At 33.7% G+C, this 12,014-nt stretch overlaps 2 protein-coding genes and 1 long non-coding RNA gene across 3 annotated transcripts; 1 reads left to right on the top strand and 2 right to left on the bottom strand.

Annotated features, from left to right (window-relative positions):
• Positions 1–257: 257 nt before the first annotated feature.
• LOC125187165 (protein SODIUM POTASSIUM ROOT DEFECTIVE 2-like) lies at positions 258–1,483 on the bottom strand. The gene is made up of 3 exons (XM_048083696.2): positions 913–1,483; positions 755–830; positions 258–664 (listed from the first exon to the last, which is right to left on the bottom strand). Exons 1-3 carry the CDS (start codon positions 1,408–1,410, stop codon positions 453–455), a joined length of 786 nt encoding a protein of 261 aa, XP_047939653.1. The 5' UTR covers positions 1,411–1,483; the 3' UTR covers positions 258–452.
• Positions 1,484–6,764: 5,281 nt separating this feature from the next.
• LOC125190966 (uncharacterized) lies at positions 6,765–9,015 on the bottom strand. Its single transcript, XR_007171007.2, has 4 exons — positions 8,840–9,015; positions 8,678–8,760; positions 7,497–7,558; positions 6,765–7,032 (listed from the first exon to the last, which is right to left on the bottom strand). It is a non-coding gene; the product is annotated as an uncharacterized LOC125190966 (long non-coding RNA).
• A 943-nt stretch (positions 9,016–9,958) lies between these two features.
• On the top strand, positions 9,959–11,976 carry LOC125186530 (large ribosomal subunit protein uL29-like). The gene is made up of 3 exons (XM_048082906.2): positions 9,959–10,116; positions 10,211–10,503; positions 11,728–11,976. Exons 1-3 carry the CDS (start codon positions 10,113–10,115, stop codon positions 11,800–11,802), a joined length of 372 nt encoding a protein of 123 aa, XP_047938863.1. The 5' UTR covers positions 9,959–10,112; the 3' UTR covers positions 11,803–11,976.
• The last annotated feature ends 38 nt before the right edge of the window (positions 11,977–12,014 follow it).

A 12,014-nucleotide genomic window follows, 5' to 3' on the forward strand; every position in this document is an offset into this window, starting at 1 on the left:
AATCCGACACAAGAACCGTGATCCATCTGGAAAGCAATAAACAAACATTATTTCCCAGACATATAGCCCAGCCTTACCAAGTTTTTAGATTATTTAAACAAATCAAATTCGGATATACTCGTGTTTGTTCCCAATAAATATATAGCAAGGTCACGGGACACTAAAACAAACTAGTAGTAGTAGTACACTAATTTTTTACTACCAAGAAAAGGATACTGTTTGAACTTTGAACAAAAATAACCAAATTAAACCATGTGTCAATTGAAATGCAAATTAATAGGCAATCATAATTATTAAGCGTTTTGCTATACACAAACAGTCACTCACAACACACTACAACCCAAATTTAACATGTAATTCATTAAAACATCGAGTTATTTCAATGAAATAAAATATGATAGTCCAGAACATAAACCCTAATTCAGATTAATATTACTAATATTACTAGTAATCTATCTTGTGACACTGACTCTCGGAGACATGAGAGAAGTAACTCTCGGTGACGGCAATGGTGACTGCGAAGACGATGATGACGACGACGCCGGAGATGGCCAAAATTGGGCATTCTTCACCTTTGAAATGCTACTCAACACACCTAGAGGCGTCACCCTCCCAATTACCGTCACTTTTTTCGTCTCCAAATCTATGCTAAATGATGTCACTCCTGCATATATACACCAAAAGGATTATCACTATATTATAAAAAATTATTACTAAAAATTTTCAAAAATTACGTAAAATCTTGCTCAATTACCTTCCATTCTGGAGATATGTTTTCTGAGTTTTCCTTCACAGCCCTTGCAGTGGATCGATACCCTCAACTCAACAACCTGTGATTTAATTAAACCATAATCAGAAACCTTTATGAAATGATTAAATTAAATACACAGACGAAGCAGGATATGATGAAACCTGATGGCGATTTGATGGAGTGAGGGAAGATCTGTGAGCATTGAGATGATCGATGAGTTTCCCGGCGGCGGCGGAATCCGTGGAGGAAGGCCTAAACACGGGCGATTCGTGAGGGCGGGCGGAGAGAGACCGAAAGGACTCCAGATTCAAGCGCTTATCGCTGCTATCTCTGACGAGGGGCTGGCTAGGAACGATGGCGGTTTGAGAGTCGGAGATGAAATCCAGGAAAGGCTTGTTGCTGAGGAGGCGGCGGGAGGCTAAATCGTAGACGTCGGCGGAGCTCTTTCGCCGCGAAACATCGCCGTCTTTGGCGGACTTAGTGGAAGGTTCGAAGGGGAGATGAGAGGAGCAGGGAGCGGCGTTTGATCGTCTGCTTCGCGGCGTTTCTCCGAGGCGGTGGACCGATCTCATTCCGTGCCGGATTATGGTGCGGTGGTCCGTGCTCGAGCATATCGCTGTTGAAGCTGGGGAGGCGCAGAATACTTCTATGGATTTCATGCTTAGAGAGAGTGAGAGAGAATTAAGAAGAAGGGAATGATGAAATATCTTTGGAGATGAGGCCCTTCAATAAGGATATAAAGAGGAGAGGAGGGTGTTTGACGGTTAGGGAAACCAAGATATTGTAATTCATTCGTTCCAAATTACTACTCCCTCCATCCCCAATTAAGATTCACGCTTTGTCCGGACACGAGTTCTAAGAAATATAAAGAAAAGTTGGTTGAAAAAGTTAGTGAAATGTGGTACCCATTTTTTTATATTGGTTTTATAATAAAATGTGAGTGAATTGAGTTAGTTGAATGTGAGACTTACTTACTATTTATGGTAAAAATAAAATGTGACTCTTAATTGGGGACGGATCAAAATGAAAAAGTGTGACTCTTAATCGGGGACAGAGGGAGTACTATTTAAGTTGTACTCCCTGCTACACCCCACTTTAAAAGTCTCGGTTATTCATTTTAGTTTCTCCTATTTTAAGAGTTTTAGTTAGAATATTTCATAATTAGTAATAGGTCCTATACTTTTTTCTAATTTTATTTATCTCACATTTTATTATAAATTAATACTGCATATAAAAGTGGACTCGCATTCTAGTATCTTTTTCACCAACTTTCCTTTACATTTATTAAAACACGTTTCAGACTCAAATGAAACTCTTAAAATAAGACGGAGGGAATATTTTATTTCGGAGTTGTCCAATAAAGTTTGACTGATTTCTATAAAGTAATATATACTCACTTCGTTTTAATTCAGTTGGGATAGTTGAGTCATTTCTTTTAAACACATAAATTAAGAAATTGTGTTAAATAGAATGAATAAAGGTATAATAAAATTGGAGAGATAATAAAGTAAAAAAGATAAGAAAGAATAAATTAGAGAAGATAAGAGAGAATAAAGAAAAGATAACGCACAATAAAATGATTAGATCTTTTGTTTTTGCTAAAAGTGAAATAACTCAATTAAGTAAAAAAAAATATGACTCAATTAAACTATGATAGACGAAACGTCTTTTATTTTATGCTTATTTTAAATTTATTTCTCTCTACTTAAATCGTTAAATGTCACATTTATAAATTGTGTCTAAAAGATGTGGGAGCGAAAGTCCTGCTAAAAATTTGTGAAAGGAAAATGGATGAATAAAAAATGTTATTTTAAGTAGCAAGGGAGGGAATGAATAAATTACGAGTGACTTTAGATAAAGTGGTCGATTTTTCAATGATTTTCTTCTGGTCTTTGGGTGGGTGAGACAAGTTGGTTAAAATAGACTTTTAATTTGTTCTTTGTGAGTGTATATGTGATGATTACGAGCACTATTAGCGGAAAAAAGTAGGGGAGAAATATTGTGAAAGTGTGTGTCCGCGAGCTTTCCTCTTATTATTGACGCATGATTACTATATACCGTTATTAAATATGAGGGGCTAAGATATAGAGTTAATTAGGAGCCGTAGACAGCCGAAAGTAGCCTTTTTTGTCCGTCCTCAGGTAAATATTGGTGAATAATCGACTTTTGCATGCTTGTTTTGATTCACATTCTACTTATGAAATTACTACTACTACTATTTAATTTAAGGTCTCATATATAATTCGAGTGAACATGCAAGAGAATATTTTAATTCATATATAAGTAGTACTGTGCGCAAAATAATTGTCCTATGAATTTAATTACATTTATTGAGTGTTATCAAAGTAAAAAGGTGGACAAAAATTCACTAAAATGATATAATAAGAAAATCAACATAGTTGGCATGGTGGTCCAACACCTCATCGCTTAAGTCAATACCTTGTTCGATTGTTCCTTAAGTATGAGGTTACAGGTTTGAATCCTGGCATGTGAATGAAGCAAACCATTTGGCCAGTCATTTACTGCTTAGTGCGCTGACTATTGGGACGAGGGTTAGTCATGAATAATTTTAAGATGCCTTAAAAAGCCATATTCAACGGAAAGATTGCCCATTTTATACAATTATCATGATGGGTAATTTAATTACATATTAGCTGTCCGTTTTATGTTTCAATGAATCATATTTACTCTTAATTGTACATTAAGGACCTAATTAAAAGTCTAATTTCACTCGAATTGTACATTAAGGGTCCAATTAAAAGTCAAATTTCAATCTAATGCACCTATACATGCAATCAATTTGTCTAGGTTATGGTTACTGCTTAGTTACAACTATAACACGATCATATACATTGATTTGCGGAACCGGGATTGTGATATTGTGGTCTAAGAAAATATTACTACTCCGTATAAATAAAATTAAACTTAAATTAAATTACAATGTTCAAAATAAAAGTTGAATAATATTCTGGACTCTGCAGATAGTATATCTATATATGGATGTGTATAGATATTGAATTATTGATGCTATAGTATATGCATAGATGGTCCATACCACTGAAAATAGGTAATATCACAATTCACCAACGATCCGGAAAGATATATATGCCTAGAACTTAAGACAAATTAACATAACAGAAATCATGAATTAGTCAAGTAAAACAAATTAGTACTCCTAATTTACACTGCAGCACCATGTGATATTATACATGTGGGGTACAATTATCAAGGTAACTCTTGTATGGTTTAATTTATTAATTATTTTAGTAGTATTAGAATTAATTACACATAGTATTAGGTTAAAGCAAACCGCGATCTGTTTCATATTGTTGTTATTGTTTCTGATCAGTAGACGTGATCGACAAATACCCGTGATCGACATGATGTTTTTCTCGTTTAGTTTATTAGCCTTTTCATGTGGTATAAATACAAATATAATTATATACTAATGGTTTTAATTAATTACTTAGTGAAGGAGAATTTATTTAATTATTAAAAATTGAGCGAATGCAAACAAATATTCCCTTATTGTTGCTGAAAAAGAGCCATTGAACATGGGACCTGACAACAATGAAGACTGGAATTCCTTGTTATTAATTTTTAGACGGAATAGTACTACTTAGATTAATTATGTATAGTTGAGATCCATCTCTTACTTGGCTAGCATGCGGTATATTTTTGTTTAGCTCATATATGAAAATTAACTTCTCCGATTTCATTTACGGCTAGATCTTGTTTAGCTCAATAGGAAAATTACCTTATCCTATTTTATTTACGGCTAGATCTATATATTGATCTTTATATTAATATATATCTAACCGACCATGCATATAATATGATAAAGTATGATATAATATCCTTTTGGCTATATGTGACTTGACTTGCTGATCATCATATGTAGAAATTTATCTATAATCACATTTTTTCTACAAACTATATATTTATATAGTTACCCAAATCAATCTTTATTTGTAATATAAGAGAACCTTGTCAATTTTTTTGTTTAAACCTTAAGTATGAAAATCAGTTAAATCAATCACCAAAATAATAGAACTACTAGTTTGAGGCAATTAAAACATTTTTAAGAGAAAAAAGAAAGAAAAACTCGAAAGAGATGGTCTTCCCATATTGCCTGCAAAATTGGAGCTTTCTTTTGGGAAGTGGTTCCGTGATTTGCTCACAATCACACTTAAAAAGTAAATAGTTTCATCTAATTATGACAGTAATATAAATAATAAAATGAATTCTTTACTCGCAATGGCTTATTTACTTTTGTATAAACAAAAATACTAGCATTTCAACGAATTGTCTATGAGTTTGCTCTTAATTGGCTTAGCTCATTTTTTCCACATTCAATCATGTTGATATATATTGATATTGGCAATGCAACTATCATTAATTTGAATTGCACCTTGAATAAAGTGTTACGGTTTTTTAAGTTTTTTATTAGAGAAAAGAGGAATCGTGAAATTTGAATCATTTCTCACTTTTAACGTGTCTGAATTACCACTAACCATTTATACATATCCAAAGGAAAATTAATATAATCATTTTGCTTGCTTTGATCTCATTATAAGCTCACGATATAGTAACAAATTAAATTTAAGATGAGGTTCGTAAAGAGAGACGATCGATCAAGTGTAATGCTAATTGTTTCATTAGGGTCTTCTATAGTTTGTAGATCAATTAATCAAGAACTTTTGGTAAAAAAAAAGCCCATTGAATATTTCATTACACACCTGAAAAATGTTGGATTCTTCATAGTATCAAATTGTATCGATGTTGACAAGGAGTATAATTTTTTTATAACAAGGCTAACCAATAGTTGTTATTTAGATCCATATATTAAATCTCATACTGTATTTTACAATAGCACGCGGGTCCCATAAATTTATATATTTCCCATCATTAAATATCACATATTGTCATTTTAGGATGTCCACTATTAAACATTGTATTTTATTGTTATTATTATTTTTAATCACATTACACTAACTCATTTTGCACACATTTTATCATTATAGGATGTCCACTATTAAACATCTTATTTTATTGTTACTATGTTTTTAATCAACTCATTCTACACACATTTTATCATATAATAATAGTACCCACATTATAATGATATTGTTTTTTCACTTTCCGTTACATTTCTTAAAATCGATATTGAGTCAAAATATATAGGACATTTATTCATAGATATACAGTGAGTAGTACTTTTTATATATGTATGCATATAATTATAGAATACTTTTTATATATGTATATGCATATAATTACATGTATATAATACTCCAATATCAGTTTTTATATAATGCATATTTGCAACATGAGAAAGGAATGCATTTTAATTTATTTATGTAGTTTTACACCTTCAAAACTAATACATTTTGTTGTCTCAAAAGATAAAGCTGGAGTATAACAATTTGTTTAATGGAAATCATAATTTTAACTTTATCAATTAAATTAAGGCCAATGCAAAGAAGTAAGGTTGTGTCTGTCTCAACCAAAGTATATATTTAATCACGCGATTAAAGGTGTGGGGTTGAGGTTAGTGAAAAAAGCTTAGTGATCTCCTTTCATATATTTCAAGGCTCATACTTTGTTCTGATCTTTCTTTTCTTCTTTATCCTATCACTCGATTATGATATGATTACTTTGCCTCCACACACACTCACACAGAAGCACAAATGTCATCTGACTTTGCTCATGTATATCACATCTTTGATTGTTATGAGTTTTGATTCCATCGGTAACGGAAAATATCGATTCACAAATAATGAATTGCAACTACATAATCATCCATCCCAAATTAAATTAGATGTGAAGATGGCACTAATTTCAGAAAATGTTATTTACTGTAGTAGTATCAAATAGAGAAAAAATGTGAATATATTGATGATACTTTATGTCACGCCCGTATTTTCTAAGGATAGAAAACACGGTTGATCGCGACTATGGGAGGATTAAAGAAGTGGGGAAGAAAGGGAGAAACACACACTTTCGACCAAAATATTTTAATAAGTGAAATAACTTAGAAATCAACGTAGTATCATTTCAACAAAGTACCAACTCTAAAGAAATAAAGACTAGAAAGTAAAAATTTTGAAAAGAGTTCGACTCTCAATGCTAAAAGAATTTTAAGGAAAAGACACACCACGGAAGCGTTCAAGACACGAAAAATGCCGAGTATGAAGACACGACATATCCAACGATACTAAGCAAGCCATAAATAATCCATGAATTCTGCTCAACATCCTCCCCGTCCGTCGCCGCTCAATCTACACATCAAGAAAAACAAATATGCAGGGCTGAGTACTTGATGCACTCAGTGGACACATCCCAAAACAGTTTGTCAAGCCATAGCGAGTGATAGCGAGTGATCTTGGGGGTTTTAATTGAAAAGAACCCAAGTCACTAAAAACAATTCACACAATATTTGGTTGCAACCATTTTCCATCCACATCCACCATCACCATATCTGAACATACATGACAAGGAACGTGGCCACGAACCAAGTCACTAGACCGGCCAACTCCAATGAGATAGCGCACGATCTACTGGGTGTACACCAGTCCGAGCAGGGTTTGCGGCCCTACTAGGACCCGAATTCGTTAACATACATGGCATAGCCACTTCAGATAGGTTCATTCAAACACAAAACATGGCAAGACAAACATTTTTCACCTCCTTTCACATAGTAAAAATATTTAGGACATAGTCCTTATTTAAAAGGAAAGCCCACCTCACACGCTTACTCCTCAATCACTTCTTATTCCAACTGCCAACAACGTGCACAAGCTCACCCTTTTCGAAATAATATCGTATACATAAATTAGACTTTGCATAATAAATTAATTTAACAACGATGCATGCATCCTGTGTGCGCTCAAATTATCTTCTTTCTTTCTTTCATAGAGAAAAACATATATATATGAAAATCTCGTACTTTTCATCTTTAATCCATTACTCAAAAATTTGCCCAACAACAATCAACTAAGCCCAACTAAAAACAAATAGGCCCAACAAAAGAATCAAAGTGGCCCATTTCTAAAGCATTACTTTGGCCAAACTTGCAAACAAAAAATAATAATGAACCAAGCATTATCAATTTACTAGCCATACAATTAAGTCCTAAAAGAAATACTTAATACTCCAACTGTCACTACACGTATATACTCCCTCAACACCACTTTATTTAACAACTCCCTCAACACTACACGTCAAACTCTCTATCACAAAAGAACTACAGAAAGCTTATTATAAAAAGAATTTAATGCAGAATACTCCCACATCTGCACACGTATATACTCCCCATTCCAACGCATTGCAAAACAAGATAAAGAAGTAAAATTAGTTTTGTGTGTACTGCCCATCCACCACATATATGTATGTATTAGTACATTCTCGACTCAACACATTTTTAATAAAAAGGATGGAAAGTAAAATACTTATGTTCCCTTCTCTGACTATCGAAAACAACTTCTCTCTACTGTAACTCACGCCTTCCCTCTCCCTCTCAGTCATCGTCCACCACTTACAAAACAAAAACCAAAACCAACTCCCATACGCATATCTCGGCTATAACTCTCTCTCCAGTTCTCCAAAATTTTCGTCCAAAATCACAAATAGGAGGTACCCATCTTTCTCTTCCAAAACTCACGTCTCTCATCCTTTTCCCAAATCTAAATCTTTCATTAAAAATTCATAGTTGTTCGTTTCAAATATTTATGGGCAGGCAGATGAATTCAGAAATTTGGAATTTAAGAGAAACACAAAATGACATTCTAAGCGTTAAATACCGAAGCTTTAGGAGGGAGCGTCATTCAACAATTTCAAGGATTTCAAAAGAATTTATTCTCGTGTGCAAATATGTGATGTACGTCATGGAATGATGATGAGATGATTTCAGATTAAAGGAGATACCTTTAGGAAGAATCAAACTTGTTAGAAAACTGGGGGATTTGAGATCACAGCTCTCTCGATTCAGAACTGCAATAGATTCAGAACTGCAATACGATGGAATTGACTACAAAATTAATATGATTATGCGAAGGTTTATTATTCAAGAGATTGAGGAGAATTTACCTCCGCGTGGAAGAGAAGAAAGAACTGCAGCACGTTTTTGAAAAGGATCGTGAATGTGTATTTTATAAGCAAAGCACGTTTTTGAAAAGGATCGTGAATGTGTATTTTATAAGCAAAACTGATAGAGATATTCATGGATTTGGTGGTTGGAGAGATTTTAGGGGGTGGGGGTTTCTGTGAAGAGGAAAACGTGTAGAATATGATTAGAAGAAGGAATTGTATTTAACTACAGGAATTTAAATAGGGATTATGAATAAATGGCTATATCCCAATTGAATTAGGATAAAAGGTGTAGGAGAGAATAATAATAGACAAATGTGATAGGCGCAAAAATATATGAAATTTAGTGCTTAGATTTAATTGTGGTGTTTTATTATTTTAGTACTTTGGTGTTATTCCAAGTACTTAGACGAACGCCCAACTTTCCATCGACGATTCTCACAACAATCTCGTCAACTATTTTCACCACACAATTAATCAACAACAAAACAAGCATTCGAAAAAAATTCCATTCGCAACTAATCAAAACGAAGACGGTATTTTAATCAAGGTCTATCACTCGCTCGTTCTCAAAACAAAACTCATCGTGAAAAGGTACTAAAAAGACGGGTGTTACACTTTATTTTTAGAAAATAAAATATAGTAACATTTTTTGCGACACAAAAAAAAAACTATATAGTATAATATTACACACACAACACATTTTTAATTATTTTTTATAGCAAGTTCGTGAACCTATATATCTCGATCTACCACTTTATGCATTGGTTGCATTGGTGTAGGGTGGTTCACCTTGCACTCGTCTATATTTAACAGTAGTTGTTGTTAGCGAGCTAGAATTTTTGAAATCCAACCCTTTTAAATTGTAGCAGTAAACTCGTCGTACTAATATGTAAAAAATAAAACATGTGTTCAAGATTAAACAATTGACTAGACCCACCCAAGCTTTTCTGTGATTGTATAAATTTCATCTGAATGCATACTCTTTTAATTTTATTTTTTTTGTAGGGAAAAAGCAAATTCTCTTAAATTTCTAAACAGTGTTGAAATTTCGTGTAGCTTTATCTGGGCTTTTTTTCTCAAATTCAAATACTATTTGTATCCCTTGATTAAATTAAGCGTATCAGTAGTTAGCAATATACAAGCCCAATTACTACAAATTCAAAAATAACCCTAAGCCCAAAATCCTACATATATACACTGGGGTTTTTTTTTCGATTTAGCAGTTTTCTCCTCGCCCGCCACCCCCAATCCCTCGAGAAACGAAGGCGAAATGGGTATGCGACTCATCAATTTTGGCAGAAAATCGTGTTTTTTCAATCAATTTTCTGTGAATTCATAGATTTACATTGTCTATTCGATTAAATGCAGCGAGAATTAAGGTGCATGAGTTGAGGGAGAAGAACAAGGTGGATCTGCTGGCGCAGCTAAAGGATTTGAAGGCGGAGCTGGCCCTGCTACGGGTGGCGAAGGTGACTGGCGGTGCCCCTAACAAGCTCTCGAAGATCAAGGTTGTGAGGCTGTCGATTGCACAGGTACTCACCGTCATTTCGCAGAAGCAGAAATCCGCTCTCAGGGAAGCCTACAAGAACAAGAAGTATCTGCCTCTCGATCTCCGCCCTAAGAAGACTCGCGCCATCCGCCGCCGTTTAACCAAACACCAGGTATATCCCTTTTGCCGTTTTTATTCTGTTAAAATTTTGCCAAATTCAAATAGTTGAATTGTTGGTCTTTATCTCGAGTTATTGGTTCACTTTGTATCTGTTTATACGTTTTTCTTTAGCAATATATAATTATGAACTCGAATAAGCTTACTTGGATTTTATCTTTCTTCAGTAGTGTGAATTGTAGTACTATATGTTTAGTTTTACTAGTTACAAATTGGATTATTGCCCTTGCAATCGTTTTGATCAAACAGTGACATTATCTTGTCTAGGTTTAGTTTGATGTAACTCTACTAGGTTTTATTCTGTGTATTGGCTTGTAATGTTTGATATGATCCACAAGAATTCATCTCGGTTGCTATGGTACTATTACTTCAACTTTTAGCTACCATGGCCTATTACTGACAATGAGAAAATCCTGGAATTGTAAATCATACTCCATATTACTTTCGTTCTGCGTGGTTTTTTTGCCAAGATAATGAGAATTCCTTTTTCTTTGTGTTTTCCTCTTATAGCTTGACAACCATCTAGGTTAACCCCTTTGAAGTAATGCTAGAATTGTTGCTATGCAATCAATTTTCTTATTGACCTAAGGTGGTGTACGGTTGCCTAGATAAAATAGTAATTATATAATATAGGATATTAAGTTTGTAAGATTATTTTAGTTTGTGGGGTTTGGCTATGAGTCTATGACTAACCAAACATAATATCGCACGTTTATATTTAATCATGAGATATAATCCTGCAAACTGAACAGCCTCTAAAATGTTAATAGGTCTCTGATTTAGGTATTTTTATATTGTTATTGAAATGCATTTGTCTTTGTTTGTACTTCCTACTGTGACTGCTACTGCCTAAATTTCTAAATGTTATTTGCATAGTGTAAGTTGCAATATTAGTAGTACTTCCTCTGTCCCGAGAAAAATGACCCTTTTCATGGGTGGCATGAGATCTTATGCATCTTTATTTTGTTCTTAAGTGGAGAGAGGAAAGTAAGAGAGGAAATAAAGTAGAGATAAAGGTGTTCCAATTTTAGTTGGGTCATTTTGGTCTGGATAAACCAAAAAAAAAAGTGGGTCATCATCTTGGTTGCGTAACGCCATTGATTACTCATTTGTCAACTCTTGGTGTCTTTGATTATACGTTTGTGTGTTCTCTAGTTGATTCTTTTCTTTGCCCATCCTTTACTCACACATGGCTGCATTGCTGTGTTCTCTTTTGTAGGCATCGTTGAAGACAGAAAAACAGAAAAAGAAAGAGATGTACTTCCCCCTGAGAAAGTATGCCATTAAAGTTTAAACTAACTAGTTTATGGAAGATCATTTTTGTTACTTGTTGGAGTCTTTTTGATCTGTTAGAATATGCGATTCAGTTATATGCAGTTGCTATTTCTAGACATGAAATTTTAGCTACTTTTTTTATACAATGATTCCATTTGTGTTTCCATCAAAACGCAAGAAACTTTCTACTCAACTGATAATTATGTGTTGATTTTTAACAACAAAAGGGAA

Source organism: Salvia hispanica, chromosome 5, assembly GCF_029641045.1.
Source record: "Salvia hispanica isolate PSC_SH4W2 chromosome 5, Shi_PSC_v1, whole genome shotgun sequence".
Lineage (NCBI taxonomy): Eukaryota > Viridiplantae > Streptophyta > Magnoliopsida > Lamiales > Lamiaceae > Salvia > Salvia hispanica.

Bases quoted from the DNA above. Each gene is read 5' to 3' on its own strand.
- LOC125187165 (XM_048083696.2), bottom strand. From the start codon at position 1,410: ATGAAATCCATAGAAGTATTCTGCGCCTCCCCAGCTTCAACAGCGATA. The intron at 831-912 runs GTTTCATCATAT...ATTAAATCACAG, and splicing joins CTCCATCAAATCGCCATCAG to GTTGTTGAGTTGAGGGTATC. The intron at 665-754 runs GTAATTGAGCAA...GTATATATGCAG, and splicing joins ACATATCTCCAGAATGGAAG to GAGTGACATCATTTAGCATA.
- LOC125186530 (XM_048082906.2), top strand. The intron at 10,504-11,727 runs GTATATCCCTTT...TCTCTTTTGTAG, and splicing joins GCCGTTTAACCAAACACCAG to GCATCGTTGAAGACAGAAAA.